This window comes from Triticum aestivum, chromosome 2D (genome assembly GCF_018294505.1).
Source record: "Triticum aestivum cultivar Chinese Spring chromosome 2D, IWGSC CS RefSeq v2.1, whole genome shotgun sequence".
Classification (NCBI taxonomy): domain Eukaryota; kingdom Viridiplantae; phylum Streptophyta; class Magnoliopsida; order Poales; family Poaceae; genus Triticum; species Triticum aestivum.
Genome location: NC_057799.1, coordinates 86,901,542 through 86,920,308, shown reverse-complemented (window position 1 = coordinate 86,920,308; position 18,767 = coordinate 86,901,542). Strand labels below are relative to the sequence as shown.

General features: G+C 42.8%; 2 protein-coding genes across 7 annotated transcripts; both read left to right on the top strand.

The window, feature by feature from the left end:
• Positions 1-1,064: 1,064 nt before the first annotated feature.
• On the top strand, positions 1,065-6,902 carry LOC123051828 (uncharacterized). Its single transcript, XM_044474806.1, has 12 exons — positions 1,065-1,289; positions 1,396-1,457; positions 1,561-1,640; positions 1,746-1,889; positions 1,980-2,062; positions 2,332-2,383; positions 2,953-3,045; positions 4,628-4,696; positions 4,784-4,885; positions 5,017-5,085; positions 5,516-5,572; positions 6,491-6,902. The coding sequence occupies exons 1-12, from the start codon at positions 1,213-1,215 to the stop codon at positions 6,575-6,577; spliced, it is 975 nt and encodes a 324-aa protein (XP_044330741.1). The 5' UTR covers positions 1,065-1,212; the 3' UTR covers positions 6,578-6,902.
• A 1,327-nt stretch (positions 6,903-8,229) lies between these two features.
• On the top strand, positions 8,230-14,956 carry LOC123051826 (39S ribosomal protein L45, mitochondrial). 6 transcript variants are annotated; one of them, XR_006424314.1, is made up of 13 exons: positions 8,230-8,475; positions 8,586-8,647; positions 8,745-8,824; positions 8,931-9,041; positions 9,132-9,214; positions 9,584-9,635; positions 10,194-10,286; positions 11,879-11,947; positions 12,033-12,134; positions 12,267-12,335; positions 13,214-13,270; positions 14,135-14,429; positions 14,531-14,956. XR_006424314.1 is itself a non-coding variant. In XM_044474805.1 (12 exons), exons 1-12 carry the CDS (start codon positions 8,399-8,401, stop codon positions 14,219-14,221), a joined length of 942 nt encoding a protein of 313 aa, XP_044330740.1. In that variant the 5' UTR covers positions 8,230-8,398; the 3' UTR covers positions 14,222-14,956. The 6 variants fall into 6 exon arrangements, 2 of the variants coding, with proteins under 2 accessions (XP_044330740.1, XP_044330739.1); XR_006424312.1 differs by having other exon boundaries at positions 14,526-14,956; XR_006424315.1 differs by having other exon boundaries at positions 14,135-14,433.
• The last annotated feature ends 3,811 nt before the right edge of the window (positions 14,957-18,767 follow it).

The following is an 18,767-nucleotide window of genomic DNA, read 5'->3' as shown; positions in this document are numbered from 1 at the left end:
GCAAAGAAGTGGAAAGCATGCGTCTCAGGGCGCCATCGGTCAACTAGTGCCGTGATCGCACAAGGATTCATCTTTGGCATCGAACGAGACACGAGTGAGACAAATGGGAGAAGCCCAGTCTTCCAGATATACTCTGTGTATCGCTCATCATATTCCATCTTCTCATGAACTGCACCAGACCTCAAGTGAAGCTCATCAAAAACCCTTCTTTCATCTGCCATGAACCGTGCACGATGAAGTAGATCGTACGATGGATGGATAAGAGAAGCCATCCTACAAAATTACAATGTACATCGTAAGCCTCCTTTTCATTTGTAAATATCCAGAGTAATGGAAATATAAACATAAAACCATGGTGCAAATATCCATATCCATACAACAAATGGATACATACAACTACAAATCTATACCTAAGCCAAATCATCCATACAAGTGAATATGCATACACACATTTGCACACAACCTTCTATTATCTATGTACCAAATACTAATCATACCATACATATACCTACCCATACATTTCTAATACAAATGCAAATATCAGCAAATTTTGAAAAAGGGGATGAACTAGGGTTTCTACACATGGGGTGAATGCAACAAAATTAACCAATAAAAAGAGGAGAAAGTTGGGGGATTACCTAGAGGATTAGGAGGGGAAGAAGATCCACCGGTTTTCCCCTTCGATCTGTCCTTCTTGGCCGCGGATTTGGAGGAAGGAAGGGAGGGGCCGCGGGCTGGGCGATGAGAGGAAGAACAGAGACGAGCCTCTGTCTCTCTCTGTAGGGAATCGTGGCGGCAGGGGTAATTTCATCGAAGGGGCATGGCGCCCCCATCCAGGGCGTCATGGTCACGCCCATAGCGGCCCGCCCCTGGGGCGTCATGCAACCACAGATAGGCCCAGGCGCACCGACATGGCTGATCAGCGCCGCGACATGGCGCCCTTGACAGGGGCATTATGATGTCTAGCATGGCGCCCCGGATGCGGGGGCCATGAAGAAAGGGCCATTCTATGAAATATTTTGAAAAAGGGTTCATTTTGTGCTGAACTTTGGCCAAAGGGCCAATTTTGTGATTTTTCACTGGTTTCGCCGTTCTGTCAGTTCATTCTTCATTCTCTCGCCCCTTCCTAAACCCTCGCCGCCCAGTTCCGTCCCGCTCCTCGCACCTCCCCACCCCCGTCGCCGTCGCCGTCGCGGAGAAGAAACTTTGCCGATGTCTCTGGCCCGCCTCGGCCAGTCGCTGATCCGCCGCCTCCACCGGCCTCTCCACCTGCCTCCAGCGCCGCCGACGTAACCCCTCGCGTCCTCCCCCTCCATTCCCCGTCCGGTCTAGATCTCGCTCTCCACAATGTGAATCCGATAATTCTTACCCTCTTCTTTATCGCTTCGGCTGCAGAGACCACCATGCCGCCGTTTCCCGATCTTTAGCTCTGATCCACGCGAATACATCTGTAAGAGGTGCGCGACTGATATGGCTGCCTGCTGTTTGTTTCACCCCTCTTCCAGTTCCTCTATGGGCTTCATTTCAATCAGTTTTTGTGTGTGTGCGTTTAATCTTTAGGTTTTTCAAGCTTAACATACAACGGCGGCGGCTTGATTGCTGGCAAGTTTGGAGGTCCGTCGCCTCTGCACGCTGTTCAGGTTTGTGTACTAAAGTTCACTTTTTTGGTGAATCTAAAACGTTTTTTCTTACAAGGTCTGATACTTGATTTGGGTTACAAATTCGCGTTGGTTGCATTTCTGCAGGTTCTGGAGCTCGTAGTTCACCTAAATCATGCAAGACAAATGTCATCAGGAGCTGTGGCACCGGCACCGGCAGGGCCAACGCCATCAGGAGCACCGGTGACGCCACCGTCAGTGTCCAAAGGCGTTCCTGTTGGTGCTAAAAAGGTGCAAGCACATTGATTTTCCATTTTCATTATTTTTAAGTTGGACAAGTATTCTGTTAACTGTAGTGCCTTTGTGTATATGTATGTGCAGGTTGGTTTGAAAGTTTTCATGATGAGCCCTGGTTTTGTTTATGAGCCATACTGTGTCCGGGAACCTATCCCGTTTTGGAAAAGGTTGAATTCCAGTGCAGATATTGACTCTCTGTAATTCATTTCTCATAGATCATTATGTATATGCCTATATGGTAGTCAATGACCTCTCTGGTTTCTGTGAGGAGGTTTTTCTTCGCAAAACCGATCCATCTGTTAGTTGTCCAGGACTGACCATTTAAAATTGATGCCTAAGGTTCAAACTCAGTTTAATTGAATGCCCCATAACAAACTGCCCAATGCATGATAAAATCTTCATCATCATCATCATAACTAATTTTTCTTTGACTTAGATTGTTTACACGAAGTGGCTGGACTAGAACAAAGGAGGATGTTATTCTGGAGGTACTAACTTTTTTGTCTTGGGAAACTGCTGTAACGAGAAATCGAGTTCCATTTTTAACTTGTTACAATATTTCAGTATTTGTTATCTTGAGACTAATTTCAGTACTGTTACCCTACATGTTTAGAAATCTAAGATGTTACTTCTCATTGTTGGGAGCGCATTGTTTTTTGACTGCATTGACACCAATGCGCCAACATTGAGACAATCAAGTTCACTACTGCATTTTTCATTACCAGTCAAAATAATTCTTACATGAGAATAGAAAGACATGAGATATTTACCATAACTCATGATATACTCTTGGATACAGGTGCATGCTACTGTGTTATTTTCTATTTTAAAATTTCCATGTTATAATAATGATGTAATACTACATAGGAGGAAACCGTTTCGGCCTTTTACTGATGGATATATTTCCTACTTCCGATTCTCATCAATAATCTCTTTCTAGTATTTGCTTGCTCCCTGTGCTGATCTTAAGATATTTGACTTAATTAATGCAGCTCTTCTTTTGTGCTACCGTCTGTAGTGAATCATGTGTTGAGTAGTTGGGTTTTTTACTTGACAGATGAAGAATGCATATGCTGTGTCAAGGTTGAGGAAGAAAACCGGATATACCAAAAAACAGTTCTACGATCAAGCGTTTAATATATACAAGGAGGTATGACACATTCATTACATGGAATTAAGTTGTACAAATTTTAAGGAGTTAGGTTGCATTGGCATGGGTTTAAGGTTTTCATGATTGGTGATCTAATAAGGGAAGATGAGATCATGAGAGTTGTTACTTGCAAAATATTGGTGATCTAATAAGTAAAATCACACTGCAGAATCCTTACCAGGGAAAATCATTGCTAAGGGGACTACCAAGTATTGTTGCATTTGAATGCTTTGTATAAATATCTGTCTGCAATCCCATTTCACCTACATAGATCCATATCAATATATGCTAGATTTGGTATGAACAATTGTGCTTGGGAACCAACTGTTGAAATTACTGATCTGTAGGCTTTATGGTTATGGGTCTTGTTGCTAGTGCTAGTTGCCAAACACTTCAAACACAATGTACTATTTATCTTTACTATAAATGGGAGTTAGTGGTGAGTGCCTGGTGGTGTCACACCCCTCCTTTCCTCACACCCTGCATCCACGAAACTACAGTCTTCCTTCCAAATATTCAGCACCGACATGTAGGCCCAATATCCTCATGCTATACAACCTCATGACCATCTCATAGTTCTTTTCTTTATTTCCTTAACAAACTGAACAACCTATGCAACTTCAACAAACCCAGGAAATCATTTGTAAAGTGTAAGAATTGAAACGGACAATTACTATTCTAAATGAAACAGGTTTATTTTTTAAGCATGAATATATTTGTGAAATCTGTAGCAACGCATGGGGCAATTAGCTATTTATAATAACAACCTTGGTTCTGATTATATTTCTGTGGATGAGTTGCATGATTTGTCACAATGGTTTCAACTATCTGCCATACATCGATTGCATGTCCACCCAGTTTAATTCTTAGTTTGTCATAGAAATATTTCTTCCTTCTATTTCCACCTAAGATTTCTTCTTTAATCAGTTATGTATGATTATTTCTTCTGGGTTTTGAAAGAATATGGTGTCCAGCCTTCTATACTCCCTCTGTTCCTTTATATAAGATGTATTTATTTTTTTGCTAAAATTTAATAATGTAAGGTATAATTCTTCTAATTCCCCAGAATTCAGCTTTTACCCTTCCACCACACCATACAGGCCAACCTCCCCTAGAATAAAAATCACGTACAAGCCAACCTCATGTAAGAATCAGTTAGAAAACATATCTCTAGCCGTTATTTGGGAAAGAAGATCATGCGAGCCAACCTTCCAATCGTTAGTCAGGAAGAAAATCTGCACGTCTAATCTTTACCGTGTGCATGGGCATGCAAGGCGAGCAGGAATTCTGCACACACAATCAAATTGCTGGATCCGGTCCACCTAATTGATTTACCTGCTGCTAACCACCGAATTAGCCAATGGCAATTTCGTCCTGAATTCTCTATATTTCCGTGCCTTGGTCAGCTCGCCAAAAATAATACGTCTTAGTACCTTACATAAAGGGATGGAGGGAGTATTATTTAAAAGCCCTAATGCAAATTGAAGTGCTTACTGATATTTCTAGGTATGATGGGTTTTCCATGACATGAATTAGTTCATGGAATAACTCTGTCTACATTGTTCCCTTTCCTTGGATCCAGGTTAACAAGCTTATGGCACAAGGAGACACATCATCTCTCCGGAAAGCTCTGACGGACAGTATGCATTCTGTAAGCTTTCACCTACTGAATTGATGTCAGATAATGTCTTGTGCGGGGCTTTGGTGTTCATTCTTTACTCTCTTCCTTTTCCTGAAGACTGTTAAAAATGAAATAAAGAGAAGAGAATCCAAGTGGAAATCTGTACACTTGGAATTGGTGGAGCCTGCTGTAAGCATAAGAACTTTGAGGGCTCGTATGGTAAGCTATCTGTTGTTTTTCTATCCTGTTAGCTCTAAAAGTCATCTTTTTCACACATTTACATCTGTATGATGTATTGTCACGATTGAACCAAGCCAGTTGGTAATTGGTCAACTCTTTTTATTTTGCAGATTGGTCTTGATAAGAATGACCTTGACAAAGCTTTCATACAGCTTACGCTTGAGTTCGTCACTAAGCAGGTTTCATTCTGTAAAGTTCAAGTTTTTTATGTGTGATGCAGTACAACTCAACTATATTTTGTTCCCTCCTTACTTTTAAATTGCTGACTGGATGTTGAACAAATTCATCTTTTTGGCTTTCTATCCATACCTATTATTTTTTCCAAAGGCTAGGTCAATCTTGTATGTCCGTCATGTATTTAAGTTCTAGTCTATGTCTTCACAATGAACATATTCACCTCTTCTTTTGAGAACACACATGTCAGATGTGTATGTTTTGATATTTATGTCTTCTTTCTGTAAACTCCATTACTTGCTGTGATGTTCAGATTGTTGTAGTTGATACTAAGACCTTGTATTCTAGTCTAGCTACCATATTGTTACCAAGTATTTTATTTCATGTTGAACTAGTATGCAGCACCCTTGACCATTTCAATTATATTTCCTGTAGAAATTTGAAGCCTATAATTCAAAAGGAGAGGTTGTGTCAGGGGACAAGTCAAAGGAGGTAAATTAAACGTCACATTATTTCGAAATTTGGTGTAAAATATGTGATATTAAAAGCATGAAGTATATGGCTTTGCCCTCAAATGGCTTGCACTTTATTTTTGAAACGTTAATAGTTCCTCGTGCAATTGGCCAGTTTTATCCACAATATGTCTGCACATGCTCTTTACATTGCTTTAGTGGTACATCTATCATTACCTTAATATCATGTCACATTTCTGTGATCAAGACGAAAGGGTAAAATATCAGGAAGAGTGTACACCTTTATCTTCTGGCCACTAGTTGTCCACCGACCGCTTGCTGACATTAAGTACACATGAGTCAAAACTGGATCAACATTCCATATCGTTAGCATGCTGGAAGCCAGAATACAGACTGAACGGAAACTACCGTATTTAGCCATGTACTACTCCCTCCGTTCCATAATTTGAACTAAAACCATGACAAGAATTATGGAACGGAGGGAGTAGCTAGTAATAGTTCATGATTTGGAAAATTACTGTATTTGGCCAAGTACCAGTCAATAACTAGTCCATGATTTTGTTGTCTGTCACAATTGTGATTGCTATGCGACCTTATTAGGCAAGTGTGCTTCCTGAAGTATCTAGTTTGATATAATAACCTGTAAATCGACGTCTTTATATTAAATAGCTGCTTACAGCCAGGTATTTGAACATTGGGGGGCATTACCTTTACCTACATCCCACTGCTTTACTGATATCTGTAATATACTCCCTCAGTAAAGAAATATAAGAGCGTTTAGATCACTACTTTAGATCACTAAAGTAGTGATCTAAACGCTCTTATATTTCTTTACGGAGGGAGTGCTAAGTAATACCTTTACGACAGTCGAACAGTTGGGCTTGCTTGGCAAAACAATCTCGTGATGTACGTTTGGCATCTGCAAATCATTGTGTAGGTACTGGTGAAAGACATATGGGTGTTTGAAAGATCCCTTTTCCACCCTGGAGCATACTGGCGTGTGTGTGGGCGAATCACATTGTGATAATCTCTTGGTTCCTTCCTGAATGATCTGAAGGATGGCTTTTGTTATGCGCAGCAGTTTGAATAAATATTTTGCCCTGCCGCCCTTTTTTGCCTGTCTAACTGACTGTCTAACGAAGATCTACAGACATGCTTATGAAAACAGTAATGGTAGGTTTTTTCTTGTTCCTTGGGGAATTGTCAGCTGAAGATACAAGTCTTGTCCCGTATTAGCTAGGGAAGCAACTTGGGCATACTGCATTTGGTAGTTTACTTTACTGTTACCAGATTTATCTCTATTGTGGTCATTTTGATAGAACATTGCCAATAACTTCAGTGATCATACAGTATTGGTAATTTTTGTTAGTAAATGTATTGTGTACATAATAATGCAGGGACATGCATGGGGGACTATGATACAAAAACCTGATATCTACAAATGAAATTTGAAAAAAAAAACTATGTACTATTGGTGAACTTTTTTATCTTGAAGTATCAATCACAGCGCAATACAAAACAAAAAAGGCAACTGCGCTTTCATGTACATGATGACTAATATACATGAATTATGGTAATTTTGCTAAATACTCCCTTCGTCCCAAAATAACGGTCTTAACCTTAGTGCAACTTTGTACTATTTTGGGATGGATGAATACATGCCTGGTAACTTGCATACAACAATGGTAATTGTGTATAGAACAAGATATTTGTAAACTATGCTTGGTAATTTGCCTACTACATCACTGGTAAAATCCCTGGTGAAATCCAACGCAACTGCCATGGTAAGTCCAAAAACACTCCCCTGGAAAATTAAAGCTCCATGCCTAGTACTCCCTTTGTAAAGTTTACAGTGGGAGTACCTGTGATGCAACTCCCTGTTAAATCCAATACAACTATAGGTAATTTATGTAACATTATTTGGCAGGGATTTGTGTACTGTTTGGGAAAATTTATGTAGACAATGTAACATTATTGCAGCAAGAGGGTAACTAAAAAAACAGGAATGGACCCAAATCATCTAGTCAATTCGCTACATCATACAGCAAAAGTGAAGAGGGTTGGTGTTAATTTGTTTTTTCTTCCAAAATCCGCCCCCAGAAAATCACCCAAAAATCGCCACAAAAAACCCCATCCCCCAAAATTAGCCAAAAAACTTCATCACTCGCTCAACCCCCTCCAAAAAATCACATGAGGACGTTATTGAAAATGCTTTGGATGTCCAAGCCCCCTGCCCCCCCCCCCCCCCCACACACACACACACTAAGAAAACACAATATTCCACTCTCCCTCTTGCCCTGCACGTATTCAACCCAGAATGACCCACGCGGACAACGATTACAAACGCTCCATTGAAAATCGACCACGTCGAGCTAATCCCGGTGCTTACCAGGACCCCGTGACCTAACCTCTCTCCTCCACAAAATCATGTGCGCCGATGAGAGGAACGGTGAACGGCGCTGAGAAATAGAAACAGAGGATACACGAGGAGAAATGCACGGTCACCTCCGGATGTGCTGCCCTTGCCGCGAAGTCTTTGAGCACCGCCAACAACCGCCCGCCGATTCCATCATCATTGAGAGGAATGGATATGAGGGGTGAGTGCACACACTTTATTCAAGTACCAAGCAGAATACATATCAAGCAAACAATTCGTTTGCATCCCAGGCGTTGATTTCACAATGGAGGGACGAAATCAGTTGATCATATCTAGTGACTAGTGGTTTGTCGTTCTGTCAGTTAATTCCCTATCCCCTTTCTAAACCCTCGCCGCCCACTTCCGTCCCGCTCCTCGCACCTCCCCAACCCCCGTCGCCGGCGCCGTCGCGGAGAAGAAACCTCGCCGATGTCTCTGGCCCGCCTCGGCCAGTCGCTGGTCCGCCGCCTTCACCGGCCTCTCCACCTGCCTCCGCCGCTGCCGCCGTAACCCCTTGCGTCTTCCTCCTCCATTCTCCGTTCAGTCTAGATCTCGCTCTCCATCCATAATGCGAATCCGATAATTCTTACCCTTCTCCTTCTCGCTTCCGTTGCAGAGATCACTATGCCACCGTTTCCCGATCTTTAGCTCTGATCCACGCGAATACATCTGTAAGAGGTGCGCGACTGATATGGTTTGCCACTTTGCCTCTTTCAGTTCCTCTCCGGCTTCATTTCATTCATTTTTTGTGTGTGTGGGTTTGTTTAATCTTTAGGCTTTGCAAGCTTAGCATACAATGGCGGCGGCGTGATTTCTGGCAAGTTTGGAGGGCCGTCGCATGTCCACACCGCGCAGGTTCGAGTACTCAAGTTCACTTTTTTTGGTGAATCTGCAACGTTTTTGCCTACAATGTCCGATATTCGATTCGGTTTACAAATTCGCGTTGGTTGCATTTCTGCAGATTCTAGAGCTTGCAGTCCACCTAAATCATGCAAGACCAATGTCGTCAGGAGCAGGAGCAGCCCCAAAACCACCATCCCTGTCCGAAGGCGTTTCTTTTGGTGGTTACAAGGTGCGAGGGCATTAATTTGCCATTTTGATTCTTTTTAAGTTGGAGGAGTATTCTGTTAACTGTAGTGGCTCTGTGTATATGTATGTGCAGGTTGCTTTGAAAGCTGACATGCCGAGCCCTGGTTTTGTTTTTGAGCCATACCGTGTCCCGGAACCTATCCCATTTTGGAAAAGGTTGAATTCCAGTGCAGATGTTGACTCTCTATAATTAATTTGACTTGGATCATTATGTATATACTCCCTCCGTTCCAAATAGATGACCCAACTTTATACTAACTTTAGTACAAAGTTAGTATAAAGTTGGGTCATCTATTTTGGAACGGAGGGAGTATATGGTAGTCAATGCCCTCTCTGGTTGTTGTGGAGAGATTTTTCTTCGCAAGACCGATCCATCTGTTAGTTGTTCAGGACTGACCATTTAAAATTGATGCCTAAGGTTCAAACTCACAGTTCCTTTATTGAATGCCCCATAACAAACTTCCCCAGTGCATGATAAAATCTTTATCATCATCATAAGTTCATAACTATTATTTTTTGACTTAGATTGTTTACACCAAGTGGCTGGAGTAGAACAAAAGAGGATGCTATTCTGCAGGTACTGGCTTTCTTGACTGGGAAAACTGCTGCAATGAGAAATCAAGTTCCATTTTTTTTCCTTGTTACAATATTTCAACCTTTGTTATCTGGAGCAAATTTGAGTATTGTTACCCTTCATGTTTAGAAATCTAAGAGGTTACTTTCCATTGTTGGGAGCACATTGGTTGTTGACTGCATTGGCACCAATGCACCAACATTGAGAGAACCAAGTCACAATAGTTCTTATTTACATGTGAATAGAAGACATGAGATATTTACCATAATTTTAGAGTTGATTTTGATATACCCTTTGATATAGGTGCATGTTACTGTGTTCTTTTCTATTTTAAATTTCCATATTACAATAATGGTGCAATACCACATAGGAGGAAACCGTTTGGGCCTTTTACTGATGGATATATTGCTTACTTTTCATCCTCATCAATAATCTCTTTCTTGTATTTGCTTGCTCCCTGTGTTGATCACAAGATATTTGACTTAATTAATGCTGTTTTTCTTTTGTGCTACCGTCTGTCATGAATCATGTGCTGAGTTATTGGGTTTTTTTACTTGACAGTTCATGAATGCATTTACTGTGTCAAAGTTGAGGAAGAAAATCGGATATAACAAAAAACAGTTCCAGGAGCAAGCGTTTAATATATACAAGGAGGTATGACACATTGATTACATGGAATTAAGTTGTATTCCCTCTGTAAACTAATATAAGGCTTTTTAGATCACTCTTTAGTGATCTAAAACGTCTTATATTAGTTTACAGAGGAAGTACAATTTAAGGAGGTAGATTGCATTGGCATGGGTTTAAGGTTTTCATGATTGGTGATCTAATAAGGGAAGATGAGATCATGAGAGTTGTTACTTGCAAAATATTTGTATGAACTCCAAACAAGTAAAATCACACTGCAGAATCCTTACCAGAGAAAATCACTGCTAAGGGGACAACCAAGTATTATTGCATTTGAATGCTCTGTATAAACATCTGTCTGCATTCCCATTTCTCCTACATAGATCCATATCAATATATGCTAGACTTGTTACAAACTGTTGTGTTTGCGAACCAAATTTTGAAATTACTGATCTATAGGCTTTATGGTTACGGGTCGTTGTTTGTGCTAGTTACTAAACACTTCAACACATTGTGTTATATATATCTTTACTATTACATAAATGGGAGTTAGTGGTGAGTGCCTGGTGGTGTCACACCACCCCTTTTCTCACACCCCCCATCCACAAAACCACAGTCCCTCTCCTTCCAAATATTCAGCACTAACATGTAGGCCCAATTTTCTCACGCTAAACAACCTCATGACATTCTCATAGTTCTTTCCTTTATTTCCTTAACAAACTGAACAACCTCTGCAACTTCAACAAACCCAAGAAATCATATTTAGAAGTGTAAGCATTGAAACAGACAACTATTATTCAAAATGAAACAGGTTTGTTTTTAGCACGAATATATTGGTGAAATCTGTAGCTACGCATGGGGCAATTAGCTAGTTATAATAACAACCTTGGTTCTGATTATGTTTTTTACGAGAGAGAGTTGGGTTAGCTCCGATTGAAGAGAAGCTTGTCCAACATCGTCTGAGATGGTTTGGGCATATTCAGCGCAGGCCTCCAGAAGCTCCAGTGCATAGCGGATGGCTAAAGCGTGCTGATAATGTCAAGAGAGGTCAGGGTAGACCGAATTTGACATGGGAGGAGTCCGTAAAGAGAGATCTGAAGGATTGGAGTGTCACGAAAGAACTAGCCATGAACTAGCCATGGACATGTGCCAGAACCATGAGTTGGTCACGAGATCTTATGGGTTTCACCTCTAGCCTACCCCAACTTGTTTGGGACTAAAGGCTTTGTTGTTGTTGTTATTGTTGTTGTTGGTTTTGATTATATTTTTTGTGGTTGAGTTGCATGATTTGTCAGTGGTTTCAACTATGTGCCATAGAGCGATTGCATGCCCACCCAGTTAATTCTTAGTTTGTCATGGAATTCCTTTCAATGACATGATTTACTGAGATAGACATTTTCCTTCTTTTATTGCTATCTTACAATTGTTCTTTAATCAGTCAAGTTCGATTGTTTCCTCTGAGTTTCGAATGAAAATGGTGTCCAGTCTTCTATATTATTTTAAAAGCGGCAATGCAAATTGAAGTGCTTACTGATATTGCCAGGTATGATGGAATTTGTATGACATGAATTATTTCATGGAATAACTCTCTCTACATTGTTCACTTTCCTTGGATTCAGGTTAACAAGCTTATTGCACGAGGAGACATACCATCTCTCCAGAAAGCTCTGACAGATGATATGCATTCTGTAAGCTTTCACCTACTGAATTGATGCCAGACAATGTCTTTTGTGGGGCTTTGCCGTTTATTCTTTCCTCTCCTTTTTTCTGCAGACTGTCAAAAATGAAATAAGGAAAAGACAATCCAAGTGGAAATCTGTACACTGGGAATTGGTGGAGCCTGCTGTAAGCATAAGAACTTTGAAGGCTCGTATGGTAAGCTATCTGTTGTTTTTCTATTATGCTAACTCTAAAAATCATCTTTTGTAAACATTTACATTTGTATACTGCATTGTCACGATTGAACCAAGTCAGCTGGTAATTGGTCAAGTCTTGTTTATTTTGCAGATTACTCTTGATAAGAATGACCTTAACAAAGCTTACGTACAGCTTACGCTTGAGTTCATCACTAAGCAGGTTTCATTCTGTAAAGCTCGTAGTTTTCTTTTTGTCATGCAGTACAGTTCAACTATATTTTGTCTCTTCTCTACTTTTACATTGCTAGCTTGATGTTGAACAAGTCCACCTTTTTGGCTTTCTATCCATACCTATTATTTTTTCCAAAGGTTATAGGTCAATCTTGTATGCCCATCATGTATTTAAGTATTCTCTGTTTTCCCAATGAACATATTTCACCTCTTTCTTTTGAGAACACGCATGACAGACGTGTATGTTATATTTATGTCTTCTTTCTGTAAAACTCCATAACTTGCTGTGATGTTCAGATTGTTGTTCTTGATACTAAGACCTAGTTTTCTAGTCTAGCTCCCATGTTGTTATCAAGTATTTTCTTTCATGTTGAACTAGTATGTAGCATTGAACTGCCACTTCACCCTGTTCGCATGTAGTGTTTTGTATTTGTAATTTTGTACTGCCTGACTGCCTACACAGTTTAGAGGGTATGTCCCCAAGACCTTTGAAGAAAATGCTATGTGTTCTTTTCTCTTTTTTCTAGAACACTGATGTCTACGTCATTCAAAGAAGGCAGACACTTTGGTTTGACTTAATATCAACGATCTGTAATATTGTAAGCATCAAAAGCCATGCACTGTAAAATGTCCACTAACGTAAGGTGCACTGATAATAGTAAGTTTACTTTGTTAATAATTGTATTATTAGGGTATCCATATGTTTCTTTTGTTTGATCACACTGCATTATTAGGCTGTGTCTGTTTCTCGTTTTTTTGTCTTTTGTGCTACGAGTAGATGGCTTGTTTGCTACCATGGATATGCACTATATATTATTCTGTCCTTGTATGTGTACCCCTTGACTATTGCAATTATATTTCCTGTAGAAATTTGAAGCCTATAATTCAAAAAGAGAGGTTGTGTCAGGAGACAAGTCAAAGGAGGTAAATTAAACATGTCAGATTATTTCAAATTTTGGTGTAAAACATGTGATATTAAAAACATGAAGTACATGGCTTTGCCCTCGAACTTTCTTTTCGAAATGTTTAGTAGTTCCTCGTGCAATTTTTTCCACAGCATGTCCTCTGCATATGCCTTTACATTGCTTTAGTGGTACATCTACCATTACCTAAATATCAAGTAACATTTCTGTGATCAAGACCGATAGATAAAATATCAGGAGGAGTGTATACTTCTATCACCTGGCCACAGGTCACCCACTGACTGCTTGCTGGCATTAAGTACACATGAAGTCAAGGTTGGGTCAAAATTGCACGCTGAACAAAAAATACCGTATTTGACCAAATACTAGCTAGTACCTAGTTCATGATTTTGAAAACTACTGTATTTAGCGAAGTACCAGTTAATGACTAGTTTATGATTTAATTGTCTGCCACAATTGTGATTACCATGCGAGCTTTACTAGATTGACTAAAACTGATCGAAATCCACCTTATTAGGCAAGTACGTTTCACTTCCTGAACCCGATGTATCTAATTTGATAGCTGCTTACGGTCAGGTAACTGCATTGGGGGCATCACTTCACCGACATTCCGCTGCTTTCTGTTTCCGTAAATTCCATGAAAACAAAGTAGAGAAAATATATTACTTGGTTGCACCCGTCCATGATGTATCACGCAGAAGTATATATTAGAATGCTGTTGAGAACTTGGGACAGTTTTTTTTCTTGTCTGCTTGTTATATCAAGCAGTGGTGCGTTTATTACCTTTACGACGATCGAACGGTTGGGCTTACATGGCTAAGCATTCTCCTGATGTATGTTTGGCATCTGCGAATCATTGTGTCAGGTGCTGGTGAAAGACATATGGGTGTTTGAAAGATCCCTTTTCCACCCTGGAGCATACTGGCGCGTGTGTGCGCGAATCACGCTGTAATAATCTCATGGCAAGTGCATTCCATCCCGCATGAGTTGAGTGACGGCTTTTATTATGCACAGTAGTTTGAATAAATATTTTGCCCTGGCGCCCTTTTCCCCTTCTCCTGTCTAACTGATGTATAACAAGATCTCTAGACATAGGCAGCAATGGTAGGTTATTTCTTGTTCCTTGGGGAACTGTCAGCTGAGCTGAAGATAAAGGTTGGGTAAGTAAGTAACCTGGGCTTATTGCCTTGGGAGGTTTTCTTTACTGTTACGAGATTTCTTTCGATTGCGGTAACAAGCTTCTTGTAATTTTGTAGCTCAGTCCGCCTGGTGTGCTGTTGCGCTCTTTGACTGCTGCTCTAGTTTCTTTTCCGCTCCCGGAAGGCAGTAAGCCGCGCCAAATTCCATATAATCATCCTGTGCAACCCGGCGCTCGATTTTTCCGAGACGTCGTTTTGTGGGGAACCAGTTGAGCATTGCGCCATGGAATGTTTGCCATCCTTCTTCTATAGTGCATCCATTTGTACTGCTCCCATGTTTTAGAACCATGTCCGTGCTGGAACCTGGAAGTTTGCCTTGGGCGCTCACAGGTGCCCTGTATGTATTCCGTAGTATCTTCTACACTAGAATCCCTGATGGACGTCATGATACCGTTGCCCCATCTGTCCTTTCTGGAAAGTAGAATGTGATGTGGATAGAGTAGTCATCACTGGGAGCTCCGGAATTTTAAAGTATTTGCGCGATATTATGTACAGTTACCCGGGAAATTCAATTCATTCCTCTGTCGTGCGCCAACCGCTGGGGTGCGCGCGACGACACTTGGCAACAGCAAGCCGCTGGCTGGCTGGCTGAGCCGCCTCTAAGGCCTTGTACAATGCAAGGTAATTAGATAAATAAATCAGGCTTTCCTTGAGCATCGGTGCTTATTTGCACAGGATAGATGCTTAACTAAGCGTCTCTTCTGTGAAAATAGGCACCGGTACTCAGAAAAACTCGGTTTATTTTTCTAAGCACCTTCCTAAGCATCTCTCATTGTACAAGGCCTAAGCAGCCTCATACTACTTGCCTATTCTACTACTTCCATGTTTATCTTCCAACCGAAATAATAACTAACAGTAATATCTTAAAGCCAGGCCGTAGGTTGTCAACCTATACATACGCTCAGCGATGATGCTCGAGAAGCTGACTTTGGGTGGCGGCTTATCGGGTTGGTTAGTTAAGCGAGCGAGGTCCCAATCAAAACATGGATGGCATCGCCGTATCCCCCCTCTCATGCAGTGTCAACGGGGGTGGCGGCAAGCGAACCGAATGTCGTCGCCGCGTCATTCCTGCGTGTCGCCGCGGTAACCAGCTGTCAACTCAACGCCGCGGCACGCGATGACAGCAGTTTGCCTCGCGCTTGCTTTGCTAAACTAACTTAACTTGATTGGGACTGCGGCGTATGCAGTGCTACTTGATAACACCAAGTGTCAAAAGAAAATGTTTATCGACGCAACCGCCCCCGGGATATGACGACGCGATAGTTAAAGACTAGCGGGAGCAGATCGGACCGGGGGGTTGTTGCTCTTGCCTGGATCGTCAGTGGGAGGTGAAACTTAATCTATGTTTTCAAACCGAGGAAAAATGCTTTTCATGTTTTTGTAATCACGGAGAAAATTACCCCCTCTATTCCAAAATAAGTGTCGTGACTTTAGTTCAAAAATTTCGCATGTTTCAATAAATAGTAGCTCGTGTTGGATGTATTAGCACTTTTCCGGTTGATTTAATCCCTAAGTAAATCATGAACAAGGCAACAAGAGTATGAATTTCATATTGAAATCTAAACATGTGGGTCCGGACAGAACATAGAACCAGGGCATCTATGACCACAACATATCAGACTAGCACATGAATGAGTAACTAGGGGATGAAAGAATCACACCTTCCCATCGGCCAGGCTTTATGCGGCGGCGGCGGCTTCGTCCGCGGCCTTCTTCTTGGCGGCGTCATCCTTGAGCATGTCATTGAGAAAGTATTTGAAACAATGGACAGCGACGAGGACGAACTGTGAGCAGTTGGGTTGAGCCGCTCCCCAAAAACCTTATCATCCTTCTTCCGGTGCAGGATCGCAAAGGACGGAGTTCCGAACGCCTGCTCTTCCGACCGGCCGTGCATGCGGTCGGCAGGATTGGATCGCGAGAAGCAGGACAAAGAGATTAATTAAGCGTTTATGTCCGGCAAACATATAGCACAAGCATGGCGTAGCTCTAAGCTCAGCTCGGCTCATTCACGAAACACGAGACGCGTGCGGGGGCGTGGCGGACGATGGAGGAGCGCACGAGTACCACTCCTCTCCCAAGCTCCCACTGGAAGAGGAAGAGCAACCCTTATAAAGGAGTCTTTACTCGTCTCAATCTTGTGAGGTGATGCTAAACTTACCATCATGCCATGCACCCTCATGAGACTTAGAGATGAATTAGGCCCAAAACTCATCTATAATCCAACAGCTCGTACCTTCCAAGTGATTTGAACATGCGTTTTACCAAAAAAGAAGCGATTCATAAAGAAAAAGAGTAGCTCGTTTCTTCAAAGTGATTCGTGCTCACCTGTCTCCTGAAAAAAGAAAAGGCAAAAGAATATGGACACAAATATGCAATGAATGTCGGATTTTTAGGCATGACAAATTAGATGTTTTTCATGACAAATTATGTCCGTCGCTCAATTCATTTTCTTGCCAGAAAATTGGTGTGCTTGCAAACTAAAATTCGCTATCATCGCACCAATATGAATTGTCGTAAAAACATTCGATTTGCCATGCCTAAAACCCCGACGCCAGGAGGTTTTCAGCATTTCGGAAAGAAAATTGCCTCTGGCTATTTGACTTGAAACCCGGTCACTGCTGGCAGACGATGATGTACGTGCGTACCCCTCGTCACCGAGACGTCTGTGCCGCGTCGACGTGGTGGCGCGCAGTCTGCTACGCCAGACGTTTTGTATCTACGTGGAGTAGAAAACAAATGAAAGAAGAAGTCGCACAGTCTGGAGTAAATTGCTTAAAATTATCATTTTCCGTCCTATGGTTCCAAAAAACTACCAATTTTTTGTTTGTGACTGATAACTACCAGAATCGGCGTAGGCTGTTTCAAAAAACCCAAAATGCCCGTTGCTAAAAAATTAATCGGGTTTATGACAGGTGGAGCCCGCAGCTAAATGAACCGTCACTTTGACCGTTTGTTTGACCGTTAACTGCCATGTGGGGCCCACATGTCAGTGTCCCTTCCTCATAAAAAAGCAAGCAGATCCCTGCAAACATTTAAGAAACGCAATCGGGTCCCTGTGAACATTTAAGAAACTCTAATGAAAACTCGCCGACCAGCAGCCGCCGTGACGAGCTCGCCGGCCAGCACCGCTGGTGTGGGTGCGCCGCCCCAACGGGTCGTGGTGGCCCGGCAGGGTGGCCTCGCGCCTGGAGCTCCCCGACGGCTGCTCGGCGCCGCCCCGCTCGCCGGCCACCCCCATCCTGCTCCTCGGCCGCCGCGACGGCCCCGCCTTCGTGTATGCCGCCCTCCTCCCTCCTCCCTTCTTCCTCCTCCGCTCTCCGCCTCCGCCTCACCCTTCCTCCCTTCCTTGCAGCCAGCGCCGCCAGGAACGCCCGCAAGGAGGACGCCGTGCTCCAGGCCCTCGACATCGAGCGGGCCCGCCTCCGCCTCCGCCCCAGGGCACTGCCCCCCTCCTGCCCGCCGCCGCCGCCGCCCAGGAAGCGCAAGACGCCCAACGACTCCGAGGACGACGCGCCCGCCGCCAGGCGCATGAGGGACCTCACCGCCCCTCCGCGGTGGCACCATGGCTGCTGGCCGGCGAGCTCGTCACGGCGGCTGCTGGTCGGCGAGCTTGGCTGCGGGATCACGGCCACGGCGCCACAGGGACCCGATTGCTTTTTTGTAAAGTTCACAGGGACCCGATTGCTTTTTTGTAAAGTTAACGGTCAAACAAACGCGCGGTGCTGACGTGGCCTGACAGGCGGGCCCGGACCGTCAGAAAACGGTTTAAAACGCTAGCAACGGGCGATTTGGGTTTTTTGAGACAGCCGACGAGAAAAGTGGTAGGTATCCGTCACAAACAAAAAATTGATGGTTTTTTGAAACCATAGGACAAAAAGTGGTAGTTTTATGCTATTTACTCCACGGTCTGCGATGCTGCTCTTTTCTTACATGTAGGAGTATGTATGCATGCTAGACCTTTTCTACAGAAGAGCGACCACTCGTGGCTCGTGAGGTGTGTGAGAGCGACGCGCGCTTTGCTCCCGGCGGAAATACGGTACCGAAGGAGCCTTGTTTCTACGCGAGAACGTATCGGCAGACGACCGCAGCACAGTAGAGTAGCAGCTGGAGTGGTGGATGGATCCATGGAAGATCGGGCAGTGCGTCACTTTGGCGGATAAACAAAACGGCACGAGAAGCTGGCGTCGATAGGAAACCCCGATCCGTTCGTCATCTGATCTCTGATGCTAGTAGCAAACAGAGACGCGGCCCCTCCGTGAAAGCAACCGCTCTGCGTCTTCACGCTGCAGCCAGGTGTCT

What these genes read in the sequence shown, in the direction of transcription:
- LOC123051828 (XM_044474806.1), top strand. Translation starts at nt 1,213, where the DNA reads ATGTCTCTGGCCCGCCTCGGCCAGTCGCTGATCCGCCGCCTCCACCGG. An exon ending in TGACGGACAGTATGCATTCT is followed by an intron (nt 4,697 to 4,783) that starts GTAAGCTTTCAC and finishes CTTTTCCTGAAG; the next exon opens with ACTGTTAAAAATGAAATAAA. An exon ending in GAACTTTGAGGGCTCGTATG is followed by an intron (nt 4,886 to 5,016) that starts GTAAGCTATCTG and finishes TTTATTTTGCAG; the next exon opens with ATTGGTCTTGATAAGAATGA.
- LOC123051826 (XM_044474804.1), top strand. Translation starts at nt 8,399, where the DNA reads ATGTCTCTGGCCCGCCTCGGCCAGTCGCTGGTCCGCCGCCTTCACCGG. An exon ending in CGCGAATACATCTGTAAGAG is followed by an intron (nt 8,648 to 8,744) that starts GTGCGCGACTGA and finishes TTTAATCTTTAG; the next exon opens with GCTTTGCAAGCTTAGCATAC. An exon ending in CGTTTAATATATACAAGGAG is followed by an intron (nt 10,287 to 11,878) that starts GTATGACACATT and finishes CCTTGGATTCAG; the next exon opens with GTTAACAAGCTTATTGCACG.